A 16,232-nucleotide genomic window follows, 5' to 3' on the forward strand; every position below is an offset into this window, starting at 1 on the left:
GACCAACAGCTGGCTGGACTGAAGGGAGGTTCTGTTTCCCTGCACTTAGTTTAGGCTGAACTCCAGGCTACCTCCTCCCTCTCTGTTGGCGCTTCCTCTGTACATCAAAGAAAGTAGATCCACAAGATTCCTGTGTCCTTTTCTGCTGGAGGACAGTATTGTTTTCCCTCAGGGCCCCCGATGCTGCCCAGGACCCTGCCCCTGGACACAGAGCCGTTCCCCGGGGTAAGTCCTGAGGTGACAGGCAACAGCCAGGAGGCTGAAGCACTTTCTGTAGGGGGTACCTGGAAGCAGAGGAGAGCACAGCAGTACAAATTGGCTTTAAGGTCCACACGAGAGAGAAGAATGCCTTTAACTCTGCAGCAGCCCATTGCTCTCAGGAATAAGATCAGGAGAACTTGGGTAGCATTTCCCTGCACCCCACACTCCCACGATTAACAGCTGTGGCCTAAAAATACAGACCTGCTGGCTAAAATAACAGGATTACGAGGTGTAATGCAATCACTGAGTTGGCAAAAGCACGGCAGAAGTCTGGGCAGCAGCCTCTGAATAGCAGCAGCAGTGGAAAGCATTTGTGTGGCACACAGGCAGCAGGTTAAGCGTTGCCGATGGCATCAGCCCTTACCAGCTTTACTGGTCTAACCCTTGTTCAGGCAGCCGAGGAGCTGGAGCCGCTGGGGAGATGGCATGAGCTCAGCGTCCAGATAGCTCATGCAGCAGCCGGGCGCTCTGTGGGCCTAGGGCTTTGGAAGAGGAAGAGAAAGGCCTTGCAGAACAGGGCCTGACCACCCCTGAGCTCTCGATGAAGCAGGGGACACCCTGGGCAGCACTGGGTGGTTCTCCAGAATGCCACCGCAGCTGGAGGAGCTCTTCAGCCCTTAGCACGGGGAAGGAGACAAACGAGCTGACACAAGAGAACTAGTAGACACAGGGAGGGTTTATTCTCATTGCTAGCACCTGGGAAGTGGTTTGGAGGAACAAACTAAGTGGTTTTCAGATAGGGTTTATCTTCTTCCCATAAACAAGATTATAGCAGTAAAGAAAACTAAACCACAACAGCTGCTCACATTGAAGTTCACAGGATTTCTCCAACTCCACCAGTGTGCAAAAACCAGCTCTTCCCATTAAATATAATATATTCCTTCTCCTTGGGACCACAGCCAGAACCAAAGCCTACTAGCAGCCACTCAAAGGAAAAAAAAACAAAATACTCAAACTCAACATACATTCTTAATAAAAAGCATAAACTGCTTCAGTTCTTGCAAGCGTTCTGCTCAGAGCATCATTCCTGTCCTCCTTTCCTGCCCCACACCACGGGGCTCCAGGGGAGCAGGACCTCAGAACAGCAGCAATATGTGTGTGAAAAGGTCACTGGGCAGACTGGGGACGCTGTAGTTTGCTGCAGAGCAGCGAGCACCCGCAGACGGACACTGGCAGCGACCCACCCGTCAAGGAGGGCACACGCAGCCCTGCTGCGGCCTCCACCGAGGGACCGATACCAGGAGCCTCCTGGCAGCCTGCAGCTCTCTTCTCACCACTGCCTATTTCAGAATATCTTCCAGAAAAACACTGTGTTGGACAAGAACCACGAAGCCCCAGTGCCATGCTGGAAGCACACCCTTTCCTCGGGGCAGAGCCAATGCTGGCAGAATAAGAGGTAGGGCTGAGCTCACCCCTTTTAGCAGCTGAAAGGGTTTCCAGAGAATAAACTCACAGCCCCGTTTACTATGGCTCTACCTTCAAGCGCCCAGACAACCACCCAGGTCATTGCTGGGGCTTTATTTCAGCTTGGAAATATCCTAAAGACAGATGAGACTCCCACTCTGTCCCAAAAGCTGGCCTGGGAGCATGGCACAATAAGACCAAGTTGGGTGCTGGTGAAAGGACCCACCCAGGACGCTGCATCCGTGGGGTCTGCTGGATGCAGCAGCAGCAGCAAGAAACTGCTCCCCTTCAGCTCCCCTGCTGGTCTCAGAGCACAAGGGGAGCCTGGCAGCTGGGACAGGCAGAGGACACTGGGAACCAGAGACCAAACATGCTTCACGTTGGCTCCCAGTGGATGGGACTCACCTGCAGGTAACTCGAGGTGTGGGCTGCACTCACCCTGGGTTCGGCAGAGCCTCCCAGCCAAAGGCTCCTCAGGCCAGCACCCACCTCGATTCAGGCACGTTTTATTCAGACAGGAAATTATTATTTTTTTCTTATAAAGTGCAAGAACTTTGCCTCTTACTGACTAGTCAACTAGAAGCATTGCAACCCTCACAGCGGGGAGCAGCAGATGGGCGAGGAACACCCTACATTCAGGAGCTCCCCACGCACCAGTCATTTCTCCTTCAGCAGGAGCTCTGGCTCCGATATGGCCCTGTAGAGCATGAAGCCCATCTCATCAATCTCCTCTTCCAACAGATCGCAGAAGAGGTTGATTTTGGGGTTGAAATAGGAAGGCAGGACCCCTTTCTCCAGGTAGCCTACCAGCTCCTCGAGCAGCTGCTGGAACCTGTCAGCAAGGCTTTCTTCTGCCCAGTCCAAACTGGTGGCACTGAGGTGAAGGACAACGTGGGTCAAGGGGCTGCCGCTCAGTTTGTGCAGGGCAGGATGGCTCTTGCAGACGCCGTTCAGGATGCAGAGGCAGCGCTGCCGAGCCCCAGAGTCACCAGCATCCAGCTCTTTCACCTTCGAGACCTCTGCCCTGTAAAAACTCTCAAGCCAGAGGTTTTCCACCAGTCCTTCAGGAGGAGCAGCAGCCAGGAGAACCTTGTCCTCCATTTCCACCACTGGGAACAGGGTGATGCTCAGCTTTATCTGATCGTATTTGACTTCCAGTTTCAGCTCCTGGGAGGCCACAACGGGGTGGATGACACTCCCCAGCAGACTGCCTATGGCAGGCCAGTTGATGGAGGCCACCAGCATCTTGTGGAGGGTCTCATTGAGCATGTTGGAGGAGAGATACCGGCCCACGATGAACCTGTCCCAAGGGCTGCGCCCACGAGGAAAATACTCCAGATCAGTCCTCTTGATCAGCCAGTACTGGGGGTTCCTCACCACAGTGTCCTCTCCTGGGATGAGGCTCCAGAGCGTGGCGTCGAGGACCACCGGCAGCATGAGGTGGATGTGGTCGGCTGCCAGCGCCCCAAGGCCATCGAGCAGGGGACTGCTGAGGAAGAGGCTGCCGAAGGGCAGTTCTGGGCACTTGCTCCGCAGAAAGTTCTGTAATTGGGTGCAGATGCTCCTGGCCAGCTGCAGGGAGACAGATGCTTGTGTCTCAGGGACGGTCAGCCAGCTGCTGTAGTAGGAGAGGAGCTTCTCCTGCAGCGTGAGGCAGCACGGAGGGCTGGATTCGACCTGAGGAGTCTCTGGAGGGGCAGAGCAGACCCTGAGCTCTGTGAGAAGGGTATAGGGCAGAGGGAAGAGAGAAGTCACAGCTCTGAGCAGATCATCTGCAGCCTACAGCAGCAGCTTCTGCTGCAGCTGAGGGAGAGGCACGAGCTGGGTGCCCAGCTCTCAGCCCACCTCTCTGGACATGGGTCAGACCTTGCCAAGAGGGCCACCACCAAGTCCCCTGATGTTTGCAGCACTTATCAGCCAAGGCAGAGCTCAAAACCCAACAGCACTCGGCCTTGCCCCGCAGCTAGAGATGGGTAAACCAGGCTAAGCACCACCAGCCAGGCAAGGGACTCGCTGCCAGGGTCCCTACAAGTCTCAGCCCCACTGAGACTGCTCAGGCAGATCCAGCTTGCTCTGCTGCCTGCCTGATCACTTGAGTCCTGTGAACAATCCTGCTCCGGGTCAGGTATCTCAGGGCCTGCCTTGCACAAAGCTGGGCTGCTTTCCCTCTTGGAAAAACACCATCTTTGTAGGCAGCAAGACAAGGCAGCCTTTGTCAGCGGCAGCTCCTGAGCGCACCTTCCTCGGAGCAGAACTGACCCAGAAACCGAGCCCAGCAGACACTGCTCCAGAGGAAACAAAGCCCTGACGGCCTCCACCACACTGCGCTGGCTGAAACATTATCAGAGGTGCCATTACCACAGGCATTACCTAAAAAGGGGCTGTGGCTTGGGAGCCTCCCAGAAGGGCAGGCTCAATCGGGTCGGCTTTCCGGACACCAAGCTAAAAATAACATGGAGCTCCCAGACCACGGAGAGCAGCAGCACAGCCAGCCCCGAGCACATCAAGGTGATCTTCCCGACAGCGGCAGGAGCCGGCACAAACACCACGAGCCTCACCTGGCACCGGCGGCAGAGCCGGAGAGAGCAGAGGTTCGCTGAGGTCTTCCCTTCTCTGCTTCTTGGGGGGTTTTGGTGTTGCTTTAATCAAAGCTAAGTCCTGCCAACTCTCCTCCAGGGTCTTCTGTTCAGCTTTGGGATCGCCTTCATCGCGAGGACTGGTGGCTCGATCTATCAGCTGGAGGGAAGGAACATCCACACGGACAAGTTACTATCTTTGTACCATTCTCCACAGTCCCATCTTGCACTAAGGGGGACAACCACCCCTCTGGTACATGCACAGGGAAACACAGCCCCACACCCAGCTTCTACTAGCAAAAATAGACAGTTTAGGGGGCCACAAAGGTGGATATTTTCCCCCTGCAGATTTTAAGTGGAAAAGAGGGGCCCAAACATGAATTAAACCCAAGCTGCCTTTCTGAAGGGGATACCGCATCCCAAACATGTGCCGTTCCAGGCAAACGGGGCGCAGGGCGGCACATGCCCCCGCAGGGTGGGAGCAGGCAGCTCCATGCCCATGGCGCTGCCGTTGAGCACCAGCCTCGCAGGACCAGCTCTGCAGCCAGGGAGCAGCCAGACAGTTTTGGGGCTCATCTTCCCCCCTCACTGCAACCGGGGAGCACAGCGTCTTTCCTCCACATCCTCCGAGCCCCGACGGCGGCCGCGCCGGCCTTACCCGCTTGACGGCCAGCGTGGCGATGGCCAGCACGGCCGCGCCAGTGACGCCTAGCACCAGCCTGGCGTTGGCCAACAGCAGGTCGAGGACGTTGCCCAGTCCGCTGTCCTCCTGCCGCTTGCCCCGCGGGCGCGTGAACTCGGCCATGGTCGCCCTGCGGAGGAAGAGGAGGAGCGGGGTGTCGCCCTGCACGGGGGGCAGCCTGCCCCGCCCGGGGGACGCAGAGCCCGCAGCGAGGGGAGTTTTTTGAGGGGATTTCTGCCGGCCCCGCCGCTCCCCTCCACCGCCGGGGCAAAGGCTCCCGCTGCCGCCGGGACGCCTGGGTGCGGCGTGGAGCAAGGGTCACCCCGCCGAGGGGTCACTCCCGCGCCCCACCCGGCGCTGCCGCCACCTCGGGGAGAACCGGCGGTTACCGGGGCCCGCGCGTCCGCCGGAGGGACCGGGACGGAGAGCCCCGCACTGCCCCGAGCCGGGGGAGGCGGCCGGGCCGCAGGCACCGCCCGGGGCCGCTCAAGGGCAGGAGCGGGCCCCCGCCCCCCGCCGCTGCCCGCACTCCCCCCGCCCGCACTCACCCCCGCGCTGCCGGCGGCCCGCGCGTGCCGGCGCCGCTCCAGCCAATAGGGGCGCGGCGCGGCGCGGCCCCGCCCACTCCGGAAGCAGAACCCGGCCCCGCCCTTTCCACGCCCCCTCTTGACGTCACCGCCGGGGCGTGGCCCGACACACGTAGGGGGCGTGGCCGGGCGTGGTGGGGCGTGGCCGGGTGTGCGGCTGCCGGGTCCCCCCGCCCGCCCTCCCGCCCGCCCTCCGCCCGCGACGCCATGGCGGCCACCGGGGTCCTGCCCTTCGTCCGCGGCGTCGACCTCAGCGGCAACGACTTTAAGGTGCGGAGAGGGAAAATGGGGGGCACCGGGAGCGGGGGGGGCGGGGAACATGACACAGCCCGGCCCCACGCCCCGGGCGAGATCAGGCCCTGTGTGGCCCCTTCCCCCCCCCACTTCCCCCCACCCTGCGGCTGGGCGGGTGTCGCCCCCCCCGGTCCCGTTCCTGGCCCCAGAGCGGGGCTGATCAGCCCTCGGCTCGTAGGCACGATAGGGCCTGGCGATCCCTGACTCCCAGCTTCTACAGCTGGGCCATACCCGCGCCCCCCCCAAACCATGGGGCTCCAGAGAGCCGGGCGGTGTTGGCCCCCCACGGCCTAATCCCATAAAATTGGGCAATCCCAGCCCCTGCCCACCACGTCCCAATCCCATAAAACTGGGCGATCCTGCCCCCCCCCTTCCCCCGAAGTCCCAAAGGACGGGGCGATCCTGGCCCCCAGCTCCCAATCCCATAGGACTGGGCCATCCCAGTCCCCCCTCAGCTCCCGGTCATCCCAGTCTTCCCTAGTTCCCAATCCCATGGGACTGGACAATCCCAGTCTCCCCCAGATCCCAGTCCCCCCTAAATCCCAATTCCATAGGGCTGGGTGATTCTATCCCACCCAGCTCCCATTTCCACAGGACTGTGTCATCCCAGCGCCCCCCAGCTCCCAATCCCGCAGGACTGGACTATCCCAGGTCTCCCCTCGACCTCCTAGGGCCGGTCAGACTGAGGTCCCCCAAATCCTCACCCCATCAGGCAGGTGCTTTTCTCACCTTCCTCCTCCTCCTCCTCGCAGGGTGGCTACTTCCCGGAGCACGTGAAGGCGATGACCAGCCTGCGCTGGCTGAAGCTGAACCGCACGGGGCTCTGCTACCTGCCCGAGGAGCTCGCTGCCCTCCAGAAGCTGGTGAGCAGCACATTTCGGGCAGTGGATGGGGCTCGACAGCTCCTGCTGGGACTGTGGGGTCAAACGAGTCCCTGCGTAGCGGTGCCGGGAGCCTGGTGCCTGCCAGCCTCGTGGCTCATCGGCAGATGCTCTGGTGTCTAATAATAGGGCTGAGCTAGGATGTGTGGTTGCAACTGGATGCAGGAGCTGTTAGGAGTGAGGTTGAGACAGGCTTGTACTTGGTTTCACCTTGTTTTCCTAGAAAACCAGACTAAAAAACATGCTTAGATCCTCTGCCCTTTAATAGAAGGGAAGGGTGAAGGTTTAGTATGGGGAGAATTAAAGTTTTGGGGCTTTTTTTCCTCTTCCTTTGCTAAAAGAGCAGGAGCTGGCAGCTGCGCTCAAGTTTTGTGCCCAACCAGGCCCTTGGTGGAGTCAGGGGCTAAGCTTTGCTTTGGCGGTGTCCTGTGACACGTTATGGACGTTGTTAAATTGGTGTCAGACAAACACAACACTTTAAAAGTCCTCGTCCCCGTGCCAGGTGCTTACTCTCGGCGGCAGCATGTGGGGCAGTCCTGTATGCTGATTGGAGCCACGCTCCCACCAGTCCTGCCAGATGCTCAGGGGCCATGATTAGACTTAAAACCTGTTGTCTCACCCACAGCCTGCCAATTCCTCATTTTCTTGAGCAGGTAACAGCCCAGAAGAAAACATAAATTTCCCCCAGGCCTTCCTCCTACCCTGCCAGTCCCCACAGGTCTGCCCATTTCCAGATCGTCCAGTGAAGAGTGTTTACAAGAGCTGGGGTCTGTCTGCTTGAGGGCTGTACGGGACTGCCACAAGCCGGCTCAATAGCAGCCTAGAGCACCCCAAACCCTGCAGCAGGGCTGGGGTGTCTCAGTCAGGTCTGCCTCAGGGAACGAGGGATGCGGAGGCAGCATGGGCATGCTGGGGCCAACCAACCAGTTTGAAACTGGGAGTGTCCCAGCAGCTTCGTGTGGGTCAGGGCTGAGCTCATCTCAGCAAGGCCCCAACTCTCATGGGATCAAGGACCCCCCACATTGATGCAGGGGCCTGACTGTTGCCCCGCACAGCCCCGGCTCCTCTCTCTGCTCACTGGGGCTTTCCTGCGGCTTCCCTGCAGGAGCACCTCTCCGTGAGTCACAACAGCCTCACCACGCTCCATGGCGAGCTCTCCGGCCTGCCCTGCCTCCGGGTAAGTGTGCCCCTCGTGCATCCTCAGGGCTGGTGTCCCCAGGCACCTCTCAGCCAGCCTCAGGCTGTGGGGGCACACAGGGATCATCCCTGGCCACCCTGGGGGGCTCAGCAGATGTAGAGTCAGCTGCAGTCGTGCCTCTCCCTCCCTTTTCAAGGCGATCGTGGCTCGTGAAAACAGCCTGAAGAACTCGGGAGTCCCTGATGATATCTTCCAGCTGGATGACCTCTCGGTGCTGGTAGGTGCAGAGTCTCCCTGGGTAATGTGAGAGCCAGCACAGACTCCCAGGTCCCGGTCCTGCTCCTCAGTGGCCCCTCGTGCCCCTTGAGGAGCACAGTGGGGCTAAGGAGCATCCAGGGGAAAGGTGCAGGGAGTAAATCAGGGCTCAGTGCTGCTTGGTTCCATTGGGAGCCAGTTCTCAGGTCTGGGTGGTGGTTGCTGGATGCAGGGCAGAGGGTGATGCCTGCGTTGCTCTACCATTTTCCCCAGGACCTGAGCTACAACCTGCTCACAGAGTGTCCCCGGGAACTGGAGAACGCCAAGAACATGCTGGTCCTCAACCTTGGCCACAACAGGTAGGGCCAGGCCAGGGCAGCCATCTTCTCCTGGCTACAGCCGCCTCCATCCATCACCTTCCTTCACTCTGTGTCCTGCTCTCTACCCCTCTTTGAGGGGGAGACCCGCGGCTGCTGCAGGTCCCAGGCAGCCCTGAAGACCCCCCTATCCCCACAGCATCGAGGCCATCCCCAACCAGCTCTTCATCAACCTGACGGACTTGCTCTACCTCGACCTGAGCAACAACAAGCTGGAGAGCCTCCCGCCACAGATGAGGCGCCTGGTTCACCTCCAGACTCTCATCCTCAACAACAACCCCCTCCTGCACGCGCAGCTCCGGTAAGGCCCCGTTTATCCAGGCTGGATCCTACAATACCGAGGCTGGGCCGGGTGCCTGCTCCAGCCCTGACGCTGTCTCTGCCCCGGGGTTCCCGGTGATGCGCAGGCAACTCCCGGCGATGACAGCCCTGCAGACCCTCCACCTCAGGAACACCCAGCGCACGCAGAGCAATCTCCCCACCAGCCTCGAGGCCCTGGTGAACCTGGCAGGTAAGGACCAGGGCACCCACCCTCACGGGGCTCTCTCTGCCCTGGCATGGGGCCGGGGCCGGTGGCATCACCCCGTTGTCTTCTCCCAGACGTCGACCTGTCCTGCAACGACCTCAGTCGTGTCCCCGAGTGCCTCTACACCCTGAGCAGCCTGCGGCGCCTCAACCTCAGCAGCAACCAGATCACGGAGCTGTCGCTCTGCATCGACCAATGGACCCAGCTGGAGACCCTCAACCTGTCCCGCAACCAGCTCACCTCCTTGCCTGTATGTCCCTGCCTGTACATGGCATCCCTGCCTGTGCCTCCGTGCCTCCGTGTTCTCCCTCACCCCGACATCTCCTCCTTCCCCAGTCGGCCATCTGCAAGCTGACCAAGCTGAAGAAGATGTACCTGAACTCCAACAAACTCGACTTTGACGGGATCCCCTCAGGCATCGGCAAGCTCACCAACCTTGAGGAGTTCATGGCAGCCAACAACAACCTGGAGCTCATCCCCGAGAGCCTATGCAGGTAGGGAAAAGCCCCCAGCTGGATGTGCTCTGTCTCCAGGAGAGGACACAGAGGCTGTGTGGTGATAGGGTCTCACCCCGACCTGACATCTCTGTGTCCCACAGGTGCTCCAAGCTGAGGAAGCTGGTGCTGAACAAGAACCGCTTAGTGACGCTGCCAGAGGCCATCCACTTCCTGACGGATGTGGAGGTGAGAGCCCAGAACCCCCTCCATCTCAGACTGGGTCCACCACAGCCCCAGCATGTCCCTGGGATCACAGAATCATCAATGTTGGAAAAGCCCTTGAAGATCCTCCAGTCCAACCATGAACCTCACCCTGACCGTTCCCAACTCCACCAGATCGCTCAGCGCTGGGTCAACCCGACTCTTCAACCCCTCCAGGGATGGGGACTCCCCCCTGCCCTGGGCAGCCCATTCCAACGCCCAACAGCCCCTTCTGCACAGAAATCCTTCCTCAGAGCCAGCCTGACCCTGCCCTGGGCAGCTTGAGGCCATTCCCTCTTGGCCTGGCTCTGGGCCCTTGGTTCAAGAGACTCATCCCCCCTCTCTGCACCCTCCTGTCAGGGAGTTGCAGAGGGCCAGGAGGTCTCCCCTCAGCCTCCTCTTCTCCAGACTAAACCCCCCCAGTTCTCTCAGCTGCTCCCCATCAGACCTGTGCTCCAGACCCTGCCCCAGCTCCGTTGCCCTTCTCTGGACACACTCGAGTCATACAGTGGCCTTTTTGTAGTGAGGGGTCCAAAACAACCCACTCATCAAGGTGTGATCCCAGGGCCATAGGGTGGGATGGGGTGAGGTGAGGACAGAGGCTCCTGGGACCAGGACCTGCAGTCTGGCACGCAGCTCAGCCCAGGCAGGTGGTGGATTCGGGGCTCCCTCCACTTTACCTCAGCCCAGGGTGCTCTGGAGGTCTCCTGTCCCACCCCACATCCTCTGTCCCTGTGAGCCCACAATTCAGACTGGTGAAATCTTCCATCTCCTTGGCAGATCCTCGATGTGCGCGAGAACCCCAACCTGGTGATGCCCCCAAAGCCGGTGGATCGGACATCGGAGTGGTACAACATCGACTTCTCCCTGCAGAACCAGCTCCGCCTGGCTGGAGCCTCCCCCGCCACTGTCGCGGCTGCTGCTGCCGGTACGTACACAGGGAGGGCTGTGGGGGACAGCCCCAGCCTCGGGCAGCGCCCTGGGAGGAGGCTGGGAAGCGAGCTTTGCCCCACACGGGGATGGGGTGTCCTGGCTGCCTCCCACCCTGTCGCCCTGTCCCCAGGGAGCGGCACCAAGGACCCACTGGCCCGCAAGATGCGGCTCCGGCGGCGCAAGGACTCTGCCCAGGACGACCAGGCCAAGCAGGTGCTGAAGGGGATGTCAGACGTGGCCCAGGAGAAGAACAAGAAGATAGAGGTAGGATCTGGGATGGGAGAGGGGCCCTGAGAGGCACCACATGCCCCTGGGCCATGCCAGGGGCTGGCAGGGACCCGGTTGTCCCCAGCTTAGTGACCTGTCCCCATCCCCGCAGGAGAGCGGGGAGGCAAAGGCGCCGGACCTGAAGACGCGTCGCTGGGACCAGGGCCTGGAGAAGCCACAGCTGGACTACTCGGAGTTCTTCAGTGAGGACGTGGGGCAGCTGCCGGGCCTCTGCGTCTGGCAGATCGAGAACTTTGTGCCCACGCTGGTGGACGAGGCTTTCCACGGCAAGTTCTATGAGGCCGACTGCTACATTGTGCTCAAGGTACCCAGGGAGGACCGAGGGTCCCCCACGTCCCCAGCTTGGGGCTGCAACCATCCCGTCTCACACCACATCCTTCTCCAGACCTTCCTAGATGAGAACGGCTCCCTCAACTGGGAGATCTACTACTGGATCGGGCAGGAGGCCACACTGGACAAGAAGGCCTGTTCTGCCATCCACGCCGTCAACCTCCGCAACTACCTGGGGGCTGAGTGTCGCAGCATCCGGGAGGAGATGGGGGACGAGAGTGATGAGTTCCTCCAGGTGAGGCCAAGCCCCAGCTCCCCCACAGCCCCCAGCCCTGCTTCTCCCACACTCACACCCTCCCTGCCCCCAGGTCTTTGACAATGACATCTCCTATATTGAGGGTGGCACAGCCAGCGGCTTCTTCACCGTCGAGGACACACAATATGTCACCAGGTACCACTGGGGCCGGGGGGGGATGCATGGAGCAGGTGGTCCCCCACGTCCCACCATGGCTGTCTGTCCCCCAGGCTGTACCGTGTCTATGGGAAGAAGAACGTCAAGCTGGAGTCGGTGGCACTGAAAGGGACATCGCTGGACCCCCGGTGAGCAGGGGAAGTGGCCAGGGGACACAGGGTCCCTGCGGAGGGACAGGATGCTGGCAGGGTCCACTCAAGACAGCGTAGCTGCAGCCCTGGGGTGAAAGTTGGCTGTGTGCTGGCCCAGGATGGGGATCCAAACCCCACTTGGCAGCCCTGATCCCTGTGGTCCACAGGGACCCCTGGGGTGGGGAGGATGCTCGGCGCAGCCCGCTCTCTCCTGACTGTTCTCTCATCTCTGGATCCACAAGGTTTGTCTTCCTCCTCGACCATGGACTTGACCTCTTCGTGTGGCGCGGGAGACAGGCCACGCTGAGCAGCACCACCAAGGCCAGGTAGGGCTGGTTTGGGGGGGGCTGAGGGGAGCTCACCTGCCATCTCACCCACTCCCTCCCCGCAACAGGCTTTTTGCCGAGAAGATCAACAAGAACGAGCGGAAGGGCAAAGCAGAGATCACGCTGTTCACCCAGGGCCAGGAGACCCCCGACTTCTGGGAGGCACTGGGGGGGCAGCCCGAGGAGATCCGGCCCTGCGTCCCTGACGACTTCCAGCCCCACAAGCCCAAGCTGTACAAGGTGGGGAGCTGCTGGCCGTGGGGCCACTGGCGTTGCTGGGGCTCTGCAGCTCCCCCTCACCCGTGTCCTTGTCCCCTCCACAGGTTGGCTTGGGCCTGGGCTACCTGGAGCTGCCCCAGATCAACTACAAACTCTCGGTGGAGCACAAGAAGAGGCTGAAGGCTGATCTGATGCCAGAGATGCGCCTGGTAGGATGGGGTGGGGAAGTTTTCCCAGTCTGACCAGTGAGACTGGTTTTGTGCCCCCCTCTGCCTCCAGCTGTGCCCTGGGAGAGGCAGGTTTGGCCAGCAGGGTGGGGGATGCTCTGCTCTTCCCTGCTGTTTCTCGGGGAGCAGGCAGGGCATTTTCCAACCTGGAAAAACCCGCGGGTGCCTGACCCTCTTTTCCCTTAGCTGCAGAGCTTGCTGGACACCAAGAGCGTGTACATCCTCGACTGCTGGTCCGACGTCTTCATCTGGATCGGGAGGAAGTCACCGCGGCTGGTGCGGGCGGCAGCGCTGAAGCTGAGCCAGGAGCTGTGCGGGATGCTGCACCGGCCCAAGCACGCCATGGTCACCAGGAACCTGGAGGGCACCGAGTGCCAGGTAAGGCAGCCCCCGTGCCTGCCAACAGGCACGGGGAGGGAGACGGGAACACAGCCCCCCTCGGATAGGGTGTTGGGTGCCACAGAGGGTGCTGTAGTGCATTACCTGCTCTCTGATTTTAGGTGTTCAAGTCCAAATTCAAGAATTGGGACGACGTCCTGCGTGTGGATTACACCCGCAATGCTGAGACGGTGCTGCAGGAGGGCGGCCTCGCCGGCAAGGTCCGCAAGGACGCCGAGAAGAAAGACCAGATGAAGGCTGATCTCACGGCGCTCTTCCTGCCCCGCCAGCCGCCCATGCCCCTGAGCGAGGTAGGGCTGGGGACCATCCCATGTGGCCCCCCACGGCCTTGGGCCGACTGCTGATGGAGGGGCTTGGTGGCCGTGGGCTAACAGACCACCTGGGGCTGCAGGCGGAGCAGCTGATGGAGGAGTGGAATGAAGACCTGGACGGCATGGAGGGCTTTGTGCTGGAGGGCAAGAAATTCGCTCGCCTGCCCGAGGAGGAGTTTGGTCACTTCCACACCCACGACTGCTACGTCTTCCTCTGCAGGTGACACCCAGCTCATCCCCTCTCCGGGGCTGCTGGACCACCTCATCCCACCATCTCCCTGCCCGGACCCCCAGCCTGCCCCATCCCTCACATCACCCCCTCTTCCTACCCTCAGGTACTGGGTGCCGGTGGAGTATGAGGAGGAAGAGGAGGAGAAGAAGAAGAAGGGCGAAGGCAAAGGGGAGGAGGAGGGCGAGGAAGAGGAGGAGGAGAAGCAGCCTGAGGAAGACTTCCAGTGCATCGTCTACTTCTGGCAGGGCCGGGAGGCCTCCAACATGGGCTGGCTCACCTTCACCTTCAGCCTTCAGAAGAAGTTCGAGAGTCTCTTCCCTGGAAAACTGGAGGTGACCCTGCTGTGTGCTGCTGGGGGGTAACACAGGGGTCCCCCAGTGTTTCCTCCCTTCTCCATCCTCTCTCTGCCCCCCAGGCTAAGGGCAGGGGGGAGCAGCAGAGATGAAGGGGGGGTGCAGCTGGGGCTTGGGGTTGTGTTTGGGGGCTCTCTGCTGACACCCACCCCTGGCCAGGTTGTGCGCATGACCCAGCAGCAGGAGAACCCCAAGTTCCTCTCTCACTTCAAGAGGAGGTTTGTCATCCACCGGGGCAAACGGAAGGACAGGGCCAGCCCACCCCAGCCTAGTCTCTACCACATCCGCACCAACGGCGGGGCCCTCTGCACCAGGTCAGTGTTCCCGGGGGCTGCTCCGGGCCAGGCAGCACCCGTGGGGGGCTGGGCAGCACCCAGGGATGCCAGGCTCCTGGTGGGCTACGTGCCTGTAGGCCCGAGGGCCTGATCTTGCCCTGACGGTGCCTCCTGGGCTTCTTTTCTAGGTGCATCCAGATCAACACAGACGCTGGTTTGCTCAACTCTGAGTTTTGCTTCATCCTCAAGGTACCACTCCTGGCTGAGCATCCTCAGAGCTGCTTGGCCACTTGCCCTCCACCCCACTTGGGTAGCCCTGACTCTCTGCTCCCAACCCCCAGGTGCCTTTTGAGAGTACGGACAACCAGGGCATTGTCTACACCTGGGTGGGCCGGGCAGCAGACCCCGACGAGGCCAAGTTGGCCGAGGACATCATGAACCACATGTTTGATGACTCCTACAGCAAACAGGTGAGTGGGGTGGGGGCACAGTGGGGCTCAGCCCCATCTTACCTGGTGGCAGCGACCACCAGGGCAGAATAGCCCCGCTCAGCCCTGACCCTGCCCTCGCAGGTGATCAATGAGGGTGAAGAGCCTGAAAACTTCTTCTGGGTGGGCATCGGGAGCCAGAAACCCTACGATGAAGACGCCGACTATATGAAGCACTCCCGGCTCTTCAGGTGGGTTCTGGTCACAGAGAGGTTGCTCCAGTCTGTGCTGGTCTTCTTCCTCCTGCAGCACCTGAGGCTGTGCTGGCCTTCACTGGGGACTCAGTCCTCCCAAACTAGTCAGGGCACAGCTCTCCACAGGAGGAAAAGTCCCTCTCACAACTGTGTCCATCCCTCTGGGCATGAAACAGCTGTGCCATCACGTCCCTGCCTTCTGCAGGAGCTGAGTCCTAACAAACTCATGTCTCTGATGCAGTCTCCTTCCGGCTCTCCCTGCAGGTGCTCCAACGAGAAGGGCTATTTCTCTGTGTCAGAGAAGTGCTCTGATTTCTGCCAGGATGACCTGGCTGATGATGACATCATGCTGCTGGACAACGGGCGGGAGGTGAGCGGGGGGGGCAAGACTGTCCTGTGTCAAGTGGCTGGATCTGCCCCCAGCTCCCTCGCCTGAGCCCGGCTTTGTGTCCTCCCTGCAGGTCTACATGTGGGTCGGCACCCAGACCAGCCAGGTGGAGATCAAGCTGAGCCTCAAAGCCTGCCAGGTAGGGCCTCTCCTCCTCCTTCCTGCTGCCTGGGAGGGAAGGATTTGGGCTTCGTGTCCCCTTGAGGGACCTGATCCTGCCTTGGGCATGGCGGGGCAGAGCTCACAGCAGCCCCAGAGGCGGGTAAGCACTGGGGGGACACCCACGGCTGTGCTCTGCCCCAGGTCTACATACAGCATATGCGCTCCAAGGACCCCACGCGGCCCCGCAAGCTCCGGCTGGTGCGGAAAGGCAATGAGCCCTGGCCCTTCACCCGCTGCTTCCACGCCTGGAGCGTCTTCCGCAAGCCGCCCGCCTAAGCTACATCCCACTCCCCCCAGCCCTCTGTGCTGCTGCACACACCTTGCTCCCAGCCAAGCTCGACTTGGAGCTGCTTCTCCCTAAACTGGGAGTGCTGGTGCTGACCCTCTGTCGCAGCTTCTCCCAGCACAGGGTCCAGCTCAGCCCCCTTCCCTTCCTGGGGAGGGATCGCTGTTACACCCTGCTGCCCCAAACCAGTGCCGAGCTCCCCCTGCAGCTGGGGGACAGGAGTGTTTCCCAGTTTGGGTGGGAGGATGCTTTGCTAAAGAGAACTTGGGAGGGAGCGAGGGGGTCTCAGCCCTGGGCCTTACAGCCGGCCCCACGGTCCTGGCGGGGACAGACCCCCCAGGTGGGGGCCAGCCCATCGGTATCATATCAATAAAATCTGCACTTCTCACCCCGAGGCCGTGCCAGGCTCTGACTGTGCCCCTCTTGCTCCCAAGCAGGGTCCCCCCGACCCTGATCCTGCCCCTCTGGAGCTCAGGGGGGTCCCTGGCCCCCAGCTGGCTCCAAGCCCGCTGCCATAACTCCCCTAAACACCTGCAGCCTGGGCAGTTGATATTAAATGCTTTATTTTTCAATATTAAAAACCAGTATTTTTAATAACT

General features: G+C 60.8%; 2 protein-coding genes across 5 annotated transcripts; one reads left to right on the forward strand and one right to left on the reverse strand.

Annotated features, from left to right (window-relative positions):
• Positions 1-919: 919 nt before the first annotated feature.
• Positions 920-6,648, reverse strand: MIEF2 (mitochondrial elongation factor 2). Of its 3 annotated transcripts, none has more exons than XM_074919730.1 (4): positions 6,534-6,648; positions 4,900-5,053; positions 4,224-4,401; positions 920-3,380 (listed from the first exon to the last, which is right to left on the reverse strand). In XM_074919730.1, the coding sequence occupies exons 2-4, from the start codon at positions 5,044-5,046 to the stop codon at positions 2,323-2,325; spliced, it is 1,383 nt and encodes a 460-aa protein (XP_074775831.1). In that variant the 5' UTR covers positions 5,047-5,053; positions 6,534-6,648; the 3' UTR covers positions 920-2,322. The 3 variants fall into 3 exon arrangements, with proteins under 3 accessions (XP_074775831.1, XP_074775832.1, XP_074775830.1); XM_074919731.1 differs by lacking the exon at positions 6,534-6,648 and adding an exon at positions 5,472-5,536 and having other exon boundaries at positions 920-3,353; XM_074919729.1 differs by lacking the exon at positions 6,534-6,648 and adding an exon at positions 5,472-5,536.
• Positions 5,653-16,231, forward strand: FLII (FLII actin remodeling protein). Of its 2 annotated transcripts, XM_074919724.1 has the most exons (30): positions 5,653-5,780; positions 6,557-6,667; positions 7,791-7,862; positions 8,020-8,100; positions 8,352-8,437; positions 8,595-8,756; positions 8,863-8,966; positions 9,056-9,231; positions 9,318-9,475; positions 9,580-9,664; positions 10,460-10,607; positions 10,743-10,876; positions 10,992-11,204; positions 11,286-11,465; positions 11,539-11,621; positions 11,696-11,770; positions 12,016-12,099; positions 12,168-12,339; positions 12,423-12,527; positions 12,732-12,923; positions 13,046-13,234; positions 13,336-13,475; positions 13,591-13,819; positions 14,000-14,154; positions 14,304-14,364; positions 14,457-14,585; positions 14,688-14,794; positions 15,062-15,167; positions 15,259-15,324; positions 15,489-16,231. In XM_074919724.1, the coding sequence occupies exons 1-30, from the start codon at positions 5,718-5,720 to the stop codon at positions 15,621-15,623; spliced, it is 3,801 nt and encodes a 1,266-aa protein (XP_074775825.1). In that variant the 5' UTR covers positions 5,653-5,717; the 3' UTR covers positions 15,624-16,231. The 2 variants fall into 2 exon arrangements, with proteins under 2 accessions (XP_074775825.1, XP_074775826.1); XM_074919725.1 differs by lacking the exon at positions 8,595-8,756.
• The last annotated feature ends 1 nt before the right edge of the window (position 16,232 follows it).

This window comes from Athene noctua, chromosome 15 (genome assembly GCF_965140245.1).
Source record: "Athene noctua chromosome 15, bAthNoc1.hap1.1, whole genome shotgun sequence".
Lineage (NCBI taxonomy): Eukaryota > Metazoa > Chordata > Aves > Strigiformes > Strigidae > Athene > Athene noctua.